Here is a 20,338-nt window from a genome sequence, read left to right on the forward strand (position 1 = left end):
TAATTCTCAAGTGTCATACACCGAAAAACACAGATCATACAAGCCCAGAATGGCTACTTAGTTACATTAATGAATAAGAGAAGATGCAAAATGTTGTTGTAATAAGAACAAGAGTAACATAGATAATGAAAATGATGATGATAATAATAATAAAGATTATAATAATAATTAGAGAGCAAATATCTGAAAAATTAATATAGGCACACTATGTATATTTCAGCTTCAACAGTCCAAAATTCTCTTCTCTGATAAATTAGGATTAGTCTGTTAGTTATCTGTTATTATCTGAAATGTGTACAATTGATGTGAATTCATTTCAATGAAATTAATGTGAGATGAAATCAAATTAATAAAACTTAGGTTAAAAAAAAAGTTATTTTCATTTTTTTAGCGGCCGGGCCAGTGAAAATAGTAGGGACGTAGGGAAGAAATGTTATATTGAACCCTGACATACAAAGTATCTTAGATGTTTGATTCTTTTGCTGGTTGCAGCACTTGTGTATTTGACTGAGGTAGTATAATGTAGTTTCTCTAGCATTGTTATGCAGCAAATGGAGCTATATATTTATGCAGACAGTGTGCTCAAGTGCATGGCTTACAGATTGCTTATGCAATGTTAACACCTTTTGTCTTCCAACTTTTACAGACGCTGTCCTGAAGTCATTTAAAGAGGGAACAGATAATGTCCGAAGACATGCAGCTGAACACCTAAAACATGCTACAGCAAGAAGAGGACGGGGGGCAACATTAACTCTTCATCCCTGGAGCCCCTGCGTCAAGGGGTGTTGCACCTTCCTGTGTAACCCTTACCCAGAAATTTTTATTGGTTGTTGTATTTGTTAAAAACTTTGAATAATACACTTCAGTGTACATTACCGTTTTGCTGTAATTTATACCTAATTAGCCTCTAATAAGATCGAGTTCAGGTTGAATAAGGCGGAACGGTGCAGACTTTAATTTAGAGTACGGTTTTGCTGTAATTTATACCTAATTAGCCTCTAATAAGATCGAGTTCAGGTTGAATAAGGCGGAACGGTGCAGACTTTAATTTAGAGTACGGTTTTGCTGTAATTTATATCTAATTAGCCTCTAATAAGATCTAGTTCAGGCTGAATAAGGGTCGCTATGTATTACTACCTACAAATGGGACTCCAGAGAATGAGCCATCCAGGCAACAAGGGATTTGTTGGTGTTTGTTTATTGTCTAATAAAATATTTTACCTCTTGTTTTTGTCTAATTTGTTGCAAAGTACGTCTTGTTTGCTCTTATTAGGATATAATTGTGTTTGTTTAATATCTAATAAAACATAATTACCTCTAGTTTTTGTCTAATTTGTTGCAAAGTACGTCTTATTAGCTCTTATTAGGACATAATTGTTTTTCTTCAGTGTCTAAATTGCGAACATATTTCTACCTAATTTGGTACAAACTACGGATTGTTACATCTTATTAGAGCAATGTTGTCTATTTTAGTGTCTAATAAAGATTATATTAGGTCTATTTTTTTCTAATTTGATACAAAATACGGCTTATTACGTCTAATCAGCGTCTAATTAGTGTACTGTAAAATAAAGTGCTACCGGAATATCAAGCGTTAGACCTAGGAATCTTTGATTCTTATCAACTGTGACTGTCAGGTATACATTTACCGTCGCACTTACACATCTAATGCCAGCAGTCTCACAACCAAGGAGGATTTTTATACAGCAACATACATCTAAGTATTATATTCGTTTTATATCTTTGAATACATATGACGTTATAAAATATGAACTTATTTTCCACATCAATGACTTTTGTGTGATAAAGTATAGTATTATTGTCATCACATCAGCCTACTTTGTAGTTAGCTAACATTAGCTAACTAAGCTAGCTAGTGTTAGCTAACTACAATGTAGGTACTAGTTAGCTAACTACTATGTAATGTTAGTACTGTAATGTTAGCTAGCTATGTTAGCTAGCTAACATTACTGCATTTGTTGTGTAGAGATAAGCAGCCTTACTATGATATTTATAGCTTCCTTGTAATAAAATCTAACCATTATTGTGTGTGTGTGTGTGTGTGTGTGTGTGTGTGTGTGTGTGTGTTAACATTACTGCATTTGTTGTGTAGAGATAAGCAGACTTACTATGATATTTATAGCTTCCTTGTAATAAAATCTAACCCGTTAGGTAGCCTATTATACTATTATTGATTATTCAGTGATGTCATTAGTTGTTAAAATGTTAATAAAAAGTAATAAATGAACATGTCAAACATAAAATCATTCTTTTGCTGACCAAAATATAATACAAATCATCATTTTTTACCAAAATGAAAGAAATTGCTTAAGTTTATCACATAAAACGCATTGATTCTAATTGGGGTCATTTTTGACCCCACTTATGAAGAGTGTAGGTATTGGTAGGTCATGCATCTAAGGGATAACTTAAATGTTGGGGCAGCTTCCTTTTTCCAGTACAACAAGAGCAGTTTCTTAGCTATAATGAGTCCATATGACAAAAGTCTTTGTTGTGCCCATTTCAACCTTTTAATCTCTGTCGATGTGCCCAAAATTATTAAAACTGGATCTGGGTCTATCTGAACATTTAATATATTTGAAAAGAAAACAAAGATCTCAATCCAGTAAGTTTGTATTTTATGGCAGAGAGCAAAACTGTGCAGTAAGTTACCTTCTTCTGACTTACATTTCTCACACACTGGAGAAATCTCCAGAAATATTTTATGCAACTTTTTCTTAGAGTAATGCAATCTATGTATAATTTTAAACTGTATTAAACAGTGGCCTGCATTTATCGAGCAAATATGAATGTAGGCCAGACTCTCATTCCATATGTTGTCTTCTATTTGGATACCTAGTTCTTTTTTCCACTCTGCTTTCACAGCAATTGTAGATGGGCAACTCATATCTTGTAATGTATTGTAAATAAATGACATTGTCGATTGAACCCCAGTAGACCCTTTCAAACATTCATCCAATTTATCTGGTCTGGCATTTATGAACTGGGGAAGATGTACTTTCACATAATCTCTAATTTGAAAGAATCTGAATTGTTGATTTTGCAGCAGGTGATATTTCTGTTGAAGCTGAGAGAAGGATGCAAAAGTGCCGTTTATATACAAGTCTCCTATATTACGTATCCCCAGCTCTTTCCAGGTGCTGAAGGACTTGTCTAAATTAGATGGACTGAAAGAGGGATTTGATGATATCGGCAACCGAAAAGACATTTTTCTTAGTTTAAAGTATTTTGATATCTGTTTCCAGGTCTTCACTGTATTATGTATCATGGGATTATATTTATAGTATGTTTTATCAAGAGGAACTGGAGATAGAATAACTGCACCCACCGATAGAGTATGGCAGAAAGTCCTCTCGCTCCATCTCCAGTCGGTCTGAAAGCAGAGCAGTATCATCTAACCAAGATGCAGTAAGACAGATAGTTGAAGCCCAGTAGTAATACATAAAATTAGGCAGCGCAAGTCCTCCATGGAGCTTATGCTTGCAGAGATGTTCTTTCTTAATTCTATGGGATTTCTTCAATATGAAGGGAAGAATTATTGAATCTAGCCTCTTAAAGAAAGATTTGGTTAAAAAAAATCGGTATGTTTTGGAGGAGATAACGTAGTTGTGGAAGAAAAATCATCTTAATTGTATTTATCCTCCCTACTAATGAAATGGAAGTGTCCTCCAAAACTGAATATTGACCTTACGTTTATCTAGTAATGGAAGATAGTTCACCTTAAATAATGAATCATACTCTTTAGTAATCACAATTCCCAAGTAAGTGAATTTTCCTGTTGTTATCTTAAATGGTAGTGATTCGAGCCATCAGCAGACTTGGTGCGCTCACTCAAAAAGTCTCAAAAAAGCAATCAGGTGCCGGTCCAAAAAAATCACAGAAAAGTACAAAATATGACAGCACTCACTTAAAAATGTAACACTTTTAATTTAATAAACTGCACAGCAGCAGATAAACGGACACGTTTCAGCTCATAGCCATCCTCAGCGAGTTTATTAAATTAAAAGTGTTACACTTATAAGTGAGTGCTGTCAGGTTTTGTACTTTTCAGTGATTCGAGCCAACCATAATCCTGCATTTGTATAGGCATCAGCAGACTTTTACACCAATTAACTCTATATCCAGAAAAGTTACCGAATGAATTAATTATGGATAATATTGGGGGTATTGTAGTTTTCGATGGAGATACATCATCATCCACCAACAGTGATATCCTGTTTACAGCATGTTCCGTGTCATAACCATGTATATCTGGATGGCATCTAATTGTCTCTGTAAGCGGCTCCATCACTAAAGCAAATAATAAAGGGCTGAGTGTGCACACCTGTCTAGTACCTCTACATAATTTAAACTGAGCAGATAATGTCTGATTTGTCAGTATCCTTGCAGTGGGATTACTATACAGTAACCTAATCCAAGCTATGAACCTATCACCCATCTGAATTTTTTCAAGGACTGCATAGAGGTAAGGCCATGCAACTTGATCAAATGCTTTTTCAGCATCTAGGCTCAAAATTATTAAATCCTTTGGAATTCTCTGTGAATGCATGATGTTAAATAGGCGCCTAAAATTAAGAGAGGAACTCCTTCCAGAAATAAAACCCGTTTGGTCTCTATGTACAAGTTTACCCATCAAAACACCAAGTGTTTGAGCTAAAGTTTTAGTTAGAATTTTTTGGTCCATGTTCAATAAAGAGATGGGTCTTTAAGAGCCAACTTCTTCTAAATTTTTTCCTTTTTTTGGTAAGAGAGTTATAATAGCTTCATTCAGGGTTTGCAACATCATACCGTCCTTAAATGCCTGTTTATACAATCTAAGCATATAGGAACTGTGTGAAATAGAAATCACTTACCGTGCGTCCACCACAAGTCCTCAAGGGAATCCAAACGGGAAAAAAACCAAAGTTAAATCCAAAGGCTCAAAGAAAGAGCTGCAAATTTCGGCAAATAGCTGCAAATGTAGGTCTTGGTCTCCACTAGACAATCCTCTAAACTCTCCTCTCAGTCTCAGTGTCTGCTCTCAATAGCGATTGCTCGCTCCTCTCTCAATCGCACGTGAGCCCACTGAATCTAAGAAACAATGGACAAGTCCGTTGTGCTGGAGCCTCCTATTTATAGCTTCACCTGAGCGTCAAACAAAAATTCAGTTCAGCCAATCAGGAGCGTTGTAAGAGAGGGAGCGGGACAGACAGGACATACCGGATACACTTCCTTGAGTGGAAGTTGCGTCTCTTTGCGTTTACATATGGTTTTAAAATACAGAATAATACATTTACATGGTGTTTAAATTGTAAATCAATGGTACACTTAACGTTATTTGATATATTTATAACTAACAATAAAACAGTGATTTTAGACAAACAATTATACAATACAAAAACTTGATATCTAATGATATAGTTCATAGCATTAACAATCTTAGAGTGTATCAGTTACACTGCACCATTTAATTAGTGACTTTTTACCCTGGACTGTATATTATTAACTTTTTAATAGCAGTTATAATATTGAATGAAATGTTTTATATCTGTTGATCAATGATCATGTTGCATGCTGTTTGTTTTATTTATTGCCAGAGACAATGACTTGTTGCCGTACTGGATTCATAAAACACTTGTGGAGTTTGTACAATATTTCTGCAGTGGCATGATACCTCACTACCATACCAAACAGAGTAATAATGTTTTACTACCCTAATAACCAATTAATTCCCCAAATCAACTACTGTTTTCTTACCTTTTCATGTTTATTTTAAAACCTGTTAAGCCCGAAAGTCCCCCATACCCCAAACACTGCTGTGCTGTCTGCCAATTTCATTTACTCTTCACATATAACACATATACTGATATTTACACATCTTAACCAATCTCACAAGTGTCCCCTTTACCATGACACCAAAAGTTTTCAAATAGACCTTGTGGTTGCAGAGATATATTAATTTCATTATGGGTATGCAATTTTTGAGCAGAGGCCTATAAAATAAGTTTAGCTTTGAAAAGGTTAAATCAATTTATACAAATCTTTAATTGAAATATAGTAAAACTGCAGTGACTGTCTCAAGTCTGTTTCATTTTTAGTGCCACTTGCTGGCCATTTGATGCAACTGCAGCTTACAAAGTGCCATTGTATAAACCTAGTCCGTTTGGAAACCAAATTATACTTTTATGATTGTTTTTATATGCAAAATGGTAGAATCCCATAATGTGCAGGCTAAATGTCATGGGTACACAGCTTCCTGAAGTGGTTGTCTGTGTTATATTACTGGCAGATTGTAGAATCTATGTGCTTTCTGTAATTTCTATCTACTTATGGACACATTTCACCAAGAAATTGCTGAATACATTTAGTGACTAACAACCACATAAAACACTTTAACAAAGAAATTATTTTATTTTATTTTATTTGTCATCCACACTCCCCTCTTCCGGCTCGCCCCTGGCTCAGTGTTAGTTGCACCAATATCTTCATCTGCATGGTGAGAAAAAAATAAACACTCAGTACTACATTGTTGCCACATTGTTAAATACATAGTTGTCTATAAGGTGAATTCCTGAATTTAAAATGTTCATCTTTTTTACTTTTCTGTGAAGGTCCACATAATATTTGCTCTTAGTGTGCTGTTATATTTGACCTATACTTTGGGGTAAAATGAGTGAAGACTGCTTATTTTTTTAATATTAAATTCTTATTGAACAAACAACACCCAAGGGGGAAACTCCAAACGACCAACTGTGTAACTTAACCACTCACTCACTCACTCACTCACTCACTCAGTGACAGTTTTAACACTAGCCTCTGCTTCCTGGGGTTCAAATTAAAACCAAATCACATCAATGCTGTAATATTATCATACAACCACACCAACACAGTCATGTCTTAGGTAACACACAAAACAAAACTGAGCACAAACACTTACCATCCACTTCAAAAGAGGCCAGCCCCTGAAGGATCTCCACCTGCTGGCAGAGGTCCTTCACCTGCTGGCAGAGATCCCTCTCCCTTTCCTCTGCTCTCCCTCTCCCTTTCCTCTGCTCTCCCCCCTCAGGAGAGCAGAGGAAAGGGAGAGGGATCTCTGCCCTCAGGAGAGCAGAGATCCCTCTCCCTTTCCTCTGCTCTCCTGAGGGCAGCCTGCAGGAGCTGGTGCTGCTGCTGTGAGGCCCTGCTGCACCTAACATGGCGCACCAGCACCAGTAGCAGCTCACCAGTTGTTTGGCAGCACTGCTCATAGAGCTGCTGCCGCGGCACCGCCGGATCACCACATGCGTACTGCAAAAACAAAACAACCAATGTACATATCAATCACAGAAAAACATGACTGAGCACTTACACAAATGGATCATGACAAATGGACAAAAACATATATCTATACATTTATTTATATATGAGTGCATTTTAAAAGCTGGAGAAAAAAAAAACAGCCTGTTTCATCAGAAGCACACTTACTAATGTCCCAGATCAGAGCAAAATTGTTTTTCAATGACACATACATGTTTCATAACGTTTTAAAATTGTGTCCCCATTTTTGTCAACACCGTCACACATTCATTAAGATGTAATAAAATCAGACATTGTCAGGGACAACCACCTCTTGTTACATTCCACTTGTGCAGAGTGCATTCATTTCAAACAGACAGTGGCAAACCCTGTAGTTTTACAACTTTTTAAATCATAATGTTAATATTTCCTGTGTCAAAACCTTGATTTCAACACTAATGATTTCTGAGAAAAATATTTGAAATGTTGGCATCATTTTATTTCCCTTAAAGGGAAATTTTGGTTTATTTCAACCCGTCTCCTATCGTCCTAAATTTGTTTCAAGTCACTAGTGACATAGAAATAATATTTAGTATGTTAGCCGTTAGCCTAGATACAGCCGTAGCGTCAGACCTGTTAAAACGTAATTGAACGGGCATCCTTTAATGTGCAAAGTTAGTCCACTAAACAAGCTTTTTCTCCACAAAGACCGCCTCATATCGTTAGGATAAATGTCAGAGAACATATAGAAAACGACATGTAAACGTGTTGTCTTACCTTACCGGTGTGGTGCCATGTTTGTTGTTTACCATTTAGCTAAGGCTGCATTCCTCTTCTGTGGGTATTGGGGTACAGCATTCACAGGTAACGTTACACCACCAATCTCCAGAGCTAAAGCCTTCCAGCAGCCATTCCTCCTCTGTCGTCCTCTAACGTTACCTGTTGTGCCTCTCCCTCTCTCTCCTCCTCCTTCTTCAATTTCACGAAGTTCTTCGTCAGTGTATTCTGGCTCAAATAAATAAGGGCGGCCATCGCTTCTCGATGTGGAAAGCCTATATACTAACATTTAGGTGGTCTTCAGAGTTGTTGTCTTACCTTACGGTGTGTTTACCATTTACCTCTGCTTCCCAAAGCGCGGCCGAAATATCGCGAGAACAAGCAGCGATCTCATACCGTGCCTGAAATCTTGCGAAACCGCAGCAGCTGCAAGGCACAACCGGACAGTAGCCTGAAAGGTTCATTCATTTATTTTATGAAAGATTTATAGAATAATGGCTGTCTTTTTGCCAGACTTCGACTTTGTGGAGGAGGAATATGATTTTGCAGAGTTTTATGGCCGCCCTTATTTATTTGAGCCAGAATACACTGACAAAGAGCTTAGTGGAATTGAAAAACGGATGAAGAGAGAGAGAGAGAGGCACAATAGGTAGAGGACGACAGAGGAGGAATGGCTGCTCGAAGGCTTTAGCTCTGGAGATTGGTGGTGTAAGTTAATGTTACCTGTGAATGCTATACCCCAATGCCCACAGAAGAGGAATACCTCTGTTGCAAGGAATGGGACCGGTTGCAGCCTTAGCTAAATGGTAAACAACAAACATGGCACCACACCGGTAAGGTAAGACAACACGTTTACATGTCGTTTTCTATATGTTCTCTGACATTTATCCTAACGATATGAGGCGGTCTTTGTGGAGAAAAAGCTTGTTTAGTGGACTAACTTTGCACTTGAAAGGATGCCCGTTCAATTACGTTTTAACAGGTCTGACGCTACGGCTGTATCTAGGCTAATGGCTAACATGCTAACTATTATTTCTATGTCACTAGTAGGCGGTGGGCCGAAGCCGCATATCTGCATTAGTTTTAGAAAGTAATGATCCCCGTGCAGGGACAACCTGGATTTGTAAAATTGTTAAGATTATTTCATTCTTCATCAGATCGGGGTTGTTGCCACTCGATATTCTTGCACATTTTTCCACAATTATAATTTAAAGTTTGTTTAATATTCAGGCAAACGCTGCAGTCTACTATAACAGTTTGACCAATAGAACGCTAAGATTTCAAGGGAGGGCCGTCGTTAGCCTATCGGATTTAGCTACTGAGCACAGCTGTTCAACGGAGGAATCGGCAGATGGACACGACGGAGACAAGTAAGTAACGTTATTATATTATTAAAACTTGATTGTTTTGTACAGTATTGAGTTCAAACACATGACTTGCAACTTGTGTTTTGTACAGTATTGAGTTCAAACGTATGGTGACGTTTTGCAAGTGTAAAAGTAACGTTAGCGTTAGCTTTAGCAAAAAAGCGCTTGCTAGCAGCTTCACGCACTTTATGGGTAAAGTTTAAGTTGAAGTGGCTTGCATCTTATTTCTCATTGGGTTACGTTAGGTCTCTTAAGTCCTTGTGGTAGAAATAACCGGGACTGTTGCATATTTATTAGAGTATCTGCTGACCAACATCACTGAGTCTCATGAACCAAGCAAACACGCTATGATGATGATGTATAAACAATGTTGTCATTTAATCGTTTCCTCACATAACCTCCATGGAAACAGCAGAAGAGAACTAACAGCTAAACGAAAAAAAAGTAAGGTTTTGAAAAGAGCTTGAACTGATTGTAAACCACATGTGTAGCATTAGAGAGTTTTGTAACAAAGAAACAAAGCAAAACATATACATTATATAGAAAGCTAACGTTACATCATTTTTTTCCCCTCCTGCAGGAGTCATCACACACACCACTGCCTATTCAAAGGATGAAGCCATATGGGCCTAGTCTTCTTCAAAAGGCCCATTATCACAATTTGTGCATTGACACAGGTTTGTACATGGCAGCTCATGCAGTTTACATGTGCATCTGCCCTTAACACAGTTGGTTTTTTTACAGGCGCAATGCACAAGCTCCAGTATCACCTCTGGTGCTGGGGGGAGTGTCATCCATTCCACCTCATACAAATCTCTTGCCATCTTCCAGCCATGACTTATGGGAGGAGGAATGTCTACACTCAAGGCTCCTCCTGTGTATTGCTGCCTGAAAGTTTGCCCGCTTGATGTGTTGGTACAAGGAGTCTTTGTTTGGAGGTAGTTGTCTCTCAGAGCACTTTCCAGTTTTGAAAAGTTTAGCCCTTGCAATGTTAATGTCCTGGCAGTCCTTTTGATCATATAGATCACATGTAAATGCTTCCACTGCCTGAAGGAGTTCTGGTGATGGGGAGAAGCTAGTGCCTAATTCTCTAAATAGACTGACATATTCAACTTTAGAATTTAGTTTCTTGTATGCCTTTGCTTTCCCCACCCCATGCAGAGCAGTCACAGTGTCGCAACCAGAGAAGGCATGCAGACCAACAAGGGCTTCACATTTGTCTTTGCCAAGATGGGCATGAAGGCTGTTAATGTCAACAATGTTTCTCTCTTTGACTGTGTGGAAGTACAGGTGACCATCAATGTGGCTGCAGAATGCAAGTGCCAACACAAAGACATCAGTGTCCGGGCTCTTGATCACCAGGTCAGTGCTGTATTTTGCTGCACAAACTGCATGCAGCATAAGTCTGGTGTCTGCTTCCTCTTGAGTTGTCTCAAGGTCTCGAACCTCCGTTACTTCAAGGTCAGTGTAGTTCTCGTTCATTTTAATTGAGTGACATTTTTCTCCATGCCCAACAATGATTCTTACATTTTCAATTATGTTTCTTGCAGATGTGCTCCAGTGTTGGAAGAAATACTCCAGCAAGTTTTCTTTATTTTGCCCACATGCCAGGAATTTTCTCCACTGCTTTGGTGTTTTTTGGTCATCTCCATATATTTTGATTTTTTGACAACCCTCTTCTGCCCTCCTACTTCGCTCAGCATTTTTGATGCTTTGGATTCTGTATGTGTCGCATACAAAATGAAGCTCTGTGGACTTGGTTCCTTTAGCTGAGTTAACTAATGTCCTCAGTACATGGTCAGCATATAGGCCAAATGTTGGTTGTGGCTTTAGCTGTTGCACTAGTGCCATAGCATCCCAAATCCAAACTGAACCATCTGGAATGTTCTTCTCTGATGCAGGTGGTCTGATCTCCTTCTCCAAGATGTGCATCAGCTTGGCTTTGTTGGTTTTTACCAGAGAGCCATCAAAGTTGGCCAGTGACTGTGGCAAAGGACCCAGACTGTAAGTGAGCATTTCATCTATGTTAATTTGTCTAACATTGCCCACAACAATTAACCTGGCAAACAAGTTGCGGTGAGATGTCAAAGTGATTTCTTTTCCTCTAACTTTTGTGACTGTACTGTGGCCAGTGTCTTTGAATGTTTTGATTTTCATTTTCTTGATCGGGTCGTGGAATGATGCCTCTGCCTTGACAATCCTTTTTTCACAGAAGTCTGTGAGAGCCTTAACACCATTTTGTTTTGCCCCCAGTAAGTCTTCAGCAACATTATCGGATGCCTGTTGACCAGAGGAGATTTGATAAAGAGACTGTCCATTCAGCAAAGGGTCGAAGGGATTGACCATATTTTGGATAGTGGTGATAATATTCAACACATCAGCCTCATCTCTCTGCAGTCTCGTGATGTCCAGCTCAGAGTTTAGATGCAATACTGGGCACTGTCCAGCCATTGATTTACATTCAAGTGTGATGGCTGCCCGCTCATGTTGTGTTAAGGTCCATCTGTGAACTGCACCCTTGTTTAGAGAGAACCCACTGATGCCTCCCTTTGTCTTTGAATCGCGATTGGCTGTTTGTTCAATGACTTGATCACATGCAGTGCCGGCAAAACCATGTTTCTGATGCCTTTGTGCCACAAAGTCACCTGAAAGAAGCTGCTGGTGTGCTGAAGGATGTGTGTCTTCCAGATTGGTCATCTCAACCCAATATGCTGTGAGATATCTGGCATAATTGACTTTATCACATGCAAAAAACCATGGCAGCATACACTGCACAGTTGACAAATGGAGAGCCCAGTTTCCCTCTCGGGTTGCCCTGATGAAGAGAAGCAAGTTTTCCACCATTTCAATGTATGTGCTCCAAAATGTGAAGGTCTGGTTGGAGTTGTTTTTTTCCACAAAAATTTCGTAGCTTTTCAGCAACTGCAGAAATACATCAGATGTAAGTATGGCATTGAACTCTTCACTTGGAAAAGTCTTTCACAAATCTGTTGCAACTTTTAAAGCTGCTGCATGGTCCTCTTGTGTGAGAGTGCCTAGGTATGCCTGCTAGCGCAATCTCTGCAGTGCTTCCATCAGGAGCTTGTGTGCCCATATGCTCCTGTTGTAGTGATGGCCTGAGAGAACTCCATCAATAGAACCTGCAGCCACAACTTCAGATTCAATCAAGACATCCTGTAAGCCTGCATCAGCAAAAAGCTTCCCAATACAGGAAAGATATGCCATAGCTGTGTGAAACTCTCCCATCCTTATTACAAGTCTCTCTGAGAAAGTGCTTGTCTGCCAACGTATCTCTTGGGCCTTAGCATATATGGCTTGATCCATAACTATCACTATTTCTTTTTGTTTCAGATTGTCAGCAATAGCAGTGGAGCGGCTCAGGATGGTGTGGACAGTGTTGAGATCTCTTGGGCTAGCATCAATGACAGGTAGGTAGCCTACATTTGTAGAGGGTAGGATTGTGTCCTTCTTTAACATTATGTTAAAACCTGTCCATCCAGGAATGACTTTCCCCTCGGCCTCCTGTACTTTCATTAGGAAGAATGCAGCATCAGTTCTCCTTCCAGTGGTTTGGGCATCTCTGTATTTGTCCTGCTGGAGATCTACCTTGAGCACTACATTCTGTGGACCAGACCTCCTTCCTCTTGTGTAGGTTGAAAGATTTAGTGGAGGGGGATGAACAGACCGCGCTCTTGTTCTTTGTCTGGATGGTGTGGAGGGTAAAGATGCTGACTCACTAGCCATGGTCTGCTGAATAAATATTCCATTGGTGTTGTGCATTGTTCCTTTACCTGAAAGTGTCTCCTCTCCAAAGTCATTATTATCCCAGACAAGTGTGGCAGGTAATTCAACCCTAATGTTTTCTGGGATGTATATATCTCCTCTCTCCACTTGTAGGTGAGCAAGGGCTGTATCATGCTCAAGAACCTGGGAGTTAGATGAGCAGTGGCCAAGACCATTCAACAACCCTATGAGCTGTGCTGAGCCTGTCATATGCCGAACTGCCATTGCAAGAGAGCACTGTTTTGGCATGAGCCACCGTCCTTTGGTCGCCAAGGTAATGAGATCCTGACAAGTTGACACTATCTTTCTGCTGTCCTCTAAAGTAACCTCAACACATTCATTGTCTGATGGTTGTGTTGAAATGCCAGATGTCCATGCAACAAAGTTAAAAAGTTGGTGAGGTACGAAGTCCAGGGCATTATTCAGTGTAAGGTCAGTTGCTCTTGGAGGCCATGGGAGCTTTGGTGATGTTTTTGATGTCTTACAGATGATGTCCCTCAGGGTGACCGCTGCATGATATAAAAGACGAGACCTATCTGTCGTGATGGTGGCATTATCAGGCTGTCTTTGAGTCATCAGTGATGTTTCTCCTTCACTGTCTTCAGATGAGGAGGTAGAGGAGGAAGTGGCAACTTCATGAATGATCTCCTCAGCTGTCAGATCATCAACATACACAAGATATGTTGTAGATGCCTTTTGAAATCTCAAGAAAGGATGTGACTTTTGAAGTCTTGCCTTGAGTAAGTGAGCCTTGTATGTTGGAATGTTAACTCCCTCCCTTTCCAGAACAACATTCTTAAAAAGCATATTCAGCTTTGAGAGTCGAAGCACCTCCCATTTTTTTACAAGCTTCTCCTCGATCGCTGTTTTACAGAAATGCTTGTACCCATTCTCATACAAGTTGCTTTCTGTGTTCTCACTTTTCTTTTTTGACAGGTACCGTGTGTAGTCTTTGAAACAGGAGAAGTGGTATCGTGCCTCAGTAGCCACTAGGTCCCTGTCATGAATGTGTAGAAGCAGACTCTCATCCTGTCTTTCTTCAGCAGCAAGAAGTAACTTCCCTGCAGTGAGTGTTTCACACCGAGAAAGTTTTTCTTTTATTCTCTTCCGGCTGTGTGCTTCAAATCTGTATTTTTCATGTTTGCAAATCAAACACTGTATTGGGAGCAGGTGTGGTGCTCTCTCAGATGTATGGAAGTCACTTGTGTGTGATCTTAGAGCCCGTGACTTTGCCGGAGTTTCCTCACCATCCTCTGTCTCTGTTGCTACTTCTAGCACTAAAAGACAAACAGAAGACATCCACAGATTCAGGCTTCACCTTGGTTTGAGGCTGTGCACCATTCTTATTCCCCTACATCACTGGGTCGTGACATCACAATTATTGTATGTGAAGACACATCTTTATTCATATATGTAGTGCTTGTTAAAGCAACACTCTGTAACTTTGACCATGACCCGTGGCTTCAAAACACTAAAATATGCATGTTAGTATGTCGCACAAAACAGCAATTTTAGTAAAACCGGGTGATGTTTTATGGAGAAAATGTCCTCTGGTTTTCCCTCTGATGTCCTACCACTGTTGTGGTCCTGATTTTCTGTGAAACTGTGTTTGCTGCTATCTGATCCTTCTCTCCCTATCCCTGCAGAGTGAGTGCTGAGGGGCGGGGCGATCTCCGGGAGCACTGGGCTCCCAGCACACCTGCAGCTCGTTCTGCCTAATTAGCTGGCTTCTTAAGCCACACTCTCTTTGTCTCCAGTGCTGGATTATTCTCCTTGCTATAGTACTACGCTCGTGCTCTCAGTGATCTCCTGCCTCTCGCCACGTGTTTATGCTCCAGTGTTTGGTCTCCAGGTTTTGTGAGTTTTGTGCCTTGTCACTCTTTTCGTTGCACTTTTGTTCTTGCTCTTTTTCCCATGTTTATGGTGATTTTCAGTTTAGCCTTTTCTGTTATTACTTTTCCCTCAAAGAGTTTTGGTTGATACTTTGTTTGCTCGTATTTTTTCTGTGAACTGATTTTTTGTTGCTACTTTGTAAATAAACTACTTTTTGTACTTAACTCTGCAACTGGGTCCTGGCTTCCTTGTCTGGCACTTAACAACCACTGCTCGGTCTCAACTCTGTGATTCACGGAGGTTCCTGAAAGCAACATGCAGACCGCAGCTGCAGCTGCAGCTGCAGCTGCAGCGGTGGGTAGTTGGGGACAGCTCTGCTAAATAAGCTTCGGTCTGCAGGCAGCCTACATGTTGCTTTCAGGAACCTCTCTGAATCACAGAGTTGAGACCGAGCAGTCTAGGACATCAGAGGGGAAACCAGAGGACATTTTCTCCATAAAATATGACCCGGTTTTACTAAAATTGCTGTTTTGTGTGACGCATAAACATGCATGGTTAAGTTTCAGTTTTTGAAGCCCCATGTCGCAGCCAAAGTTGCATACTGTTGCTTTAATAGTTGGCTTAGTACTTGTGTGTCAGAAATAGGGAGTACTAATGCTTGCATATTTTTCTTAAATAGGTCCCATACTATTCTGTCCGACCTCACTTGGGGGGGAAAATAGCAGTTGTATAAAAATGTTGGGATTTTACTTTTGTGTTATTTCAGTAGATCATCTGAGATTAGGGTGACCAGACATCCCCAATTTGGGTGACCTGTCCCGAGCTAGAGCTGTCCCCGGAAATGTCCCCAATTTCAACTGTGGATTAAAAAAACCACAAGTGAAATAGACACCACAGCTCTGATTCTGGTTGCGCACAGACTAATGCAGTAACATATACTGTTGTTGGTGTGGCTGTATTATAGTGAACTGTGAACATTACCGTGTGTGAGAGCCATTTGTATTAAATGTCTGTATTTGTATTTTTTGTTACACTCCCGCCACTTGGGAGTAGTGGTACTGGCAATTGGGCAGCGCCAGAGTTTATATAATCAAGGTGTAACCACACACAGGTGTTGCTGTGTGGAGGCGAAGTTTTTTTGACCGTGCTGCATGCACCAGGCGCTGTGGAGACGACAGTCGAGTTATTTTGTTTGCTTATTTTTGGTTTATGAGTGGTAAATGGCTGTACCTAAACTGAATGAAAGTAAGTGATAAATCAACATTGGAAAACTGGAAATATCGTCTGTAGTGCATTGCACGCATCATAAATTACCTCAAATGGCAACCGTGGTGGTGGCCTTTTTTTGATAGGCGAAGGGTCACTACACCGTGTGATAGCTATTACAATATATTATGATGTGACTCTGTTTTAGGAGAGGAAGATTACTGATAGAGTAAAAGGAAGCAGGAGGAAAAGAAATGTCCTTTAATGACAAGATACCAAAAAACAAAACATTTACGCCTGTAGACCACAATGACACGGTGGTCCATTGCATTCTTTGAAAGTCGTCAAAATACATGAAACCGCAATTGCCCCCATTTTTTATTTCATAATAATCTGTAATGACTTCTGTACTCTGAACTTGAAATGTCTCTGCTTTTCATTTCAGAAATCTGGTCACCTTATCTGAGATGAAATGGAAATAACAACTGCGTGTTTTCCCTGGCTGTTTTTAATTAATGTAGTTTGTGAATGTTACTGAGCACTTTATTGGACTTCAGAAGTAATGTGAATGAGTGAGGGACTTAATTTAAGTTGCACTTTTCTTCATCTCAACAGTGTTCACTGCAGCTAGATGGGCAAATGACTCCCCCCTGTGATGGAATCAAGTGGGTGAGAATGCATTGATCTGATTTATCAAATACATTTTGACTAGGGTTTTGCTCATTTGAGTAGAGTGAAATACAAAGTGTAACCTGCCTCAGCTCTAACTGCTAATGGTAAAAGACTGGGAGATACAGATATTTATTTCATCAGTGCATCAATTACCTTGTGGACCAGTAGTCAGAAGTTTAGGTCGCTACAGGAGAAAGGGTGCGTTAGCAAAATGCATTGAGTGACTGAGTAAAGAACCTCACACACATCAAAGGTAAGTTTTGTTTTGTTTTTTTTTTTGTTTTTTAAGTGTGTTGTATTGTATTGAATGAAAATGAAGTTGTAGAAAAAAAAAAAAAAAAACAATTTCAACTTTTCAGCTCTTCAGACATGAGACATCAACCACAGTTCTCAATAAATCAGTCTTTTTTTTTTTTTAAATAAATCAGTCTCTGAATAAATCCCAGTCTCTGTCTTTTGGGTTGGCTCGCCACGACCACTGAGGTCCCGTTCTACCTTTACAGACACAGGAAGAATCCCCAGTAGAAGAAGATGTCTCGCAGATCAACACAGGAATCCATACAAGGGAAAGGAAAAGAAAAAGACCCGGCCTATAAAGGCCAAAAACAGGATTACTGTATTGTTCACATAAATACAATATACTTGTAAATTTAAATAAATACATATAAACACACATTTTTATGCATATACTTTGTAACACATCTTCTCAATAATTATTTTAACCAATTTTTACTGTTAATTCAATGAACTGAATACATTTCTCAGTATTAACATGAGGCAAAATGGCTGAACATTTCTTTCCCTTTTTTTTCCTACCGCCACTCACTCTAAAAAAAAACACACAGAGCGAGGGTAAATGTAAACAAAACACCGTAATATAAAACTTTTTTTTTTTAACCACCACATTCATGAAAATAATGCCTCATTGATCCATATTAACATTAGTAGAAGCAGCACATTTCACTCCATTTATCAGACCAACTTCAGTAAAAGTTACTGACCAGAGGCACAGGGCACAATACAAGGCTCTCATCAGTCCAGGATTCCGCTTTTTAAGAGACAGGGACACGGGAGTTCAGTAACGTGTAACCTTTACAATTTAGCAATGGATGTGGCTAATGACTGGAGCTAGCGCCGAGTTAGCGCCGAATGCTAATCAACACAACTCACGTTCTCCTCCGCTTCTGTTGCAAAACACACGGTCCGCTCATCCACCCATGGCAAAAAAGGAAAGGCTCCGCTCTCTGCTCTGACGATAAAAGTGACTTAGACTTGGAATATCTGGCTCTCTCAGACAAAAATCAGCATAGTCTGCAGCAGGAGGCTAGCACACCACTGCCTCGGAGACGATCCGGCAGAGAGAGAAAAACGGAAGCACCTAGGCATGTACGCCCTGGTGGCGTCTGATTGGTTACACTATCACGTGAACTCCTCATGTCACCTGAATCTTTTACACTTTGAGAAAGGCACTTTCGCCACACTTGAAATGAAATAAAATACTCCTTTTAAAACAGATAAATGAACTTGTGTGTGTTGATCTTTTTAATCTATTTATTAACATATTTACGATTTTTAACCATAAATTCTATTTATTCATTTTATGCAAGATTGTCATTTATCTGTCACATGAAAAAAAAATATGAATTTATTAATTTACTGGTCTAATTAATTAACTGGTGGACTGGACTGTTAATAAGGCCTGGTAACCTGGGTTACAAAAGCTTATGTCTGAACAGTGAATTATGCACAATAAACTTGAGTTGTTCACAGATTCAGCATTCAAGATTCAGATTTGAAGTTCAAGATCCACATTTACAGTTTCACACTGCATGTTTGATACCAACCTTCTGTTCCCTTTTCCTTTTGAATTAAAGCTTCCTTTTCTCTTCTCTTCTGGGCTCGTTTTATTTTTGTTATGTTAGTAAAATGGATGTAGCAGTCCCTGTGATAGCCAGCATTAGCTGGTATAGCATATTCAGCAGGTTCCTGGCTGTGAAAGTTAAATCTCCACACTGCCTCTAAAGCTACAAGACTCTCTTCAGTACCTAAATCTTTCCACTCAAACACTAATTTAACAAATTTTTGCCATCCTGTGTCTGTAAAAGGAGTGATTGGTCCATCTCTCTCAATTAAATGCATACAGCACTCCATTACTTATGCTAATGTGATGCTAGCAAACAAATTAAAAAAAAATAGCAACAAAGATTAATCTAGTGGCGGGAGGGGGGTCGTTTTTATGACGTTTCATCATTTTGACAGATAAATGACAGGTGAAGTTCCCAAGCAAGACAACAGACCTCAAATTTGTGAAATCAGATATGTTTATTTTGTATAAAGCTCACAGAGAAAATATACATGGTACCTACACAGACTGTTTAAAAAAGTCCGTAACGTGTAAAGACCAAGTTAAGTATTGAAGACATAAAAGAGACTTATTAGGCCATGTATGTATGGCTTTACATGCAGCGCCATTTTTCAAAGTTTTTTTTCTTTTTTCCAAGCGTCCCATTGGACGATAACTACAATCACGTCACGCATGTCGGACCCCGAACGTAGCTGTCTGCTCTGTTTGCCGGAAAAAAGGTAACGTGATAAAGTTACCGATCTACAAAAATGTGCAAGAAGTACCAGTGGCAACAATTTTCTTTTGATTTATTGAAAACTTAAGAAGTTGTCAACAAAAATCTGGGTCCTCCCCCGATAGGGATCGTTTAAGTACAAGGAATCGCGGCTTCAGCCCACCGCCTATAGTGACTTGAAACAAATTTAGGACGATAGGAGACGGGTTGAAATAAACTGAAATTTCCCTTTAAGTTGGCTCTATTACCATCTAGCATCAACAGAAAATAACGTCTACAACATGAACTCCATTTGTTTTGTTTAATTATCGCCTAATGTGTCAACAGCGTTGATGTCCATTTCCTCAGATAATGGGATGGAAAATTGTCAGATCTGGCTCTTGCTACTGTTATATGAAAAATATAACAGTTTATATGAAAAATATAACAGTAGCAAGAGGCAAATCTGACAAATTTCCATTAATTGAAATTAATATTTGATTCATGCAACACAGAAATGCAGTTGTATTTTTCTGAAAATGTACTGTATAAATACTTAATATGTGACATGACAGCATTTGTTTGTTTTGTGGATAAACAATCATCACCTTTGACAGCTATATGCCTATTTTGGTAATATTTAGGGTAGTTATAACATTTAATATTTGTAGAGGAATTAGTGCTTATATGATTAAATGCATTCAGAATCATAACTTGAGAACATTTAAAAATCTTTTGAAGAAATCTTGGTAGCTCTTAAAGGTTTGGCGATAACACAGACAGGAATCTTCATACATTAAATCCACTGCCATTTCAAAGTATGGAATCAACTGGTGTATCCCTGGTTTTCCTCTTTCCTTCAGTAAT

The 20,338-nt window shown here is 39.1% G+C and overlaps 1 protein-coding gene and 2 long non-coding RNA genes across 7 annotated transcripts; 2 read left to right on the forward strand and 1 right to left on the reverse strand.

Annotated features, from left to right (window-relative positions):
* Positions 1 to 6,388: 6,388 nt before the first annotated feature.
* Positions 6,389 to 18,506, reverse strand: LOC117267457 (uncharacterized). 5 transcript variants are annotated; one of them, XR_013491733.1, is made up of 5 exons: positions 18,084 to 18,292; positions 17,915 to 17,961; positions 17,409 to 17,503; positions 6,938 to 7,287; positions 6,389 to 6,489 (listed from the first exon to the last, which is right to left on the reverse strand). XR_013491733.1 is itself a non-coding variant. In XM_078169064.1 (3 exons), the coding sequence occupies exons 1-3, from the start codon at positions 18,122 to 18,124 to the stop codon at positions 6,410 to 6,412; spliced, it is 471 nt and encodes a 156-aa protein (XP_078025190.1). In that variant the 5' UTR covers positions 18,125 to 18,294; the 3' UTR covers positions 6,389 to 6,409. The 5 variants fall into 5 exon arrangements, 1 of the variants encoding a protein (XP_078025190.1); XR_013491735.1 differs by lacking the exon at positions 17,915 to 17,961 and having other exon boundaries at positions 18,084 to 18,476; XM_078169064.1 differs by lacking the exons at positions 17,409 to 17,503; positions 17,915 to 17,961 and having other exon boundaries at positions 18,084 to 18,294.
* LOC144463698 (uncharacterized) lies at positions 12,426 to 13,799 on the forward strand. Its single transcript, XR_013491736.1, has 4 exons — positions 12,426 to 12,847; positions 12,957 to 13,067; positions 13,317 to 13,476; positions 13,690 to 13,799. It is a non-coding gene; the product is annotated as an uncharacterized LOC144463698 (long non-coding RNA).
* Positions 14,207 to 18,762, forward strand: LOC144463699 (uncharacterized). Its single transcript, XR_013491737.1, has 4 exons — positions 14,207 to 14,268; positions 14,478 to 14,585; positions 16,857 to 16,910; positions 18,684 to 18,762. It is a non-coding gene; the product is annotated as an uncharacterized LOC144463699 (long non-coding RNA).
* The last annotated feature ends 1,576 nt before the right edge of the window (positions 18,763 to 20,338 follow it).

The sequence above is a fragment of the Epinephelus lanceolatus genome, chromosome 6 (genome assembly GCF_041903045.1).
Source record: "Epinephelus lanceolatus isolate andai-2023 chromosome 6, ASM4190304v1, whole genome shotgun sequence".
NCBI lineage: Eukaryota > Metazoa > Chordata > Actinopteri > Perciformes > Serranidae > Epinephelus > Epinephelus lanceolatus.

Bases quoted from the DNA above. Each gene is read 5' to 3' on its own strand.
- LOC117267457 (XM_078169064.1), bottom strand. From the start codon at position 18,124: ATGAGCGGACCGTGTGTTTTGCAACAGAAGCGGAGGAGAAC. The intron at 7,288-18,083 runs GTGAGTTGTGTT...TTGTTTTTGCAG, and splicing joins CAACAGAAGCGGAGGAGAAC to TACGCATGTGGTGATCCGGC. The intron at 6,490-6,937 runs GTAAGTGTTTGT...CTCACCATGCAG, and splicing joins GGCCTCTTTTGAAGTGGATG to ATGAAGATATTGGTGCAACT.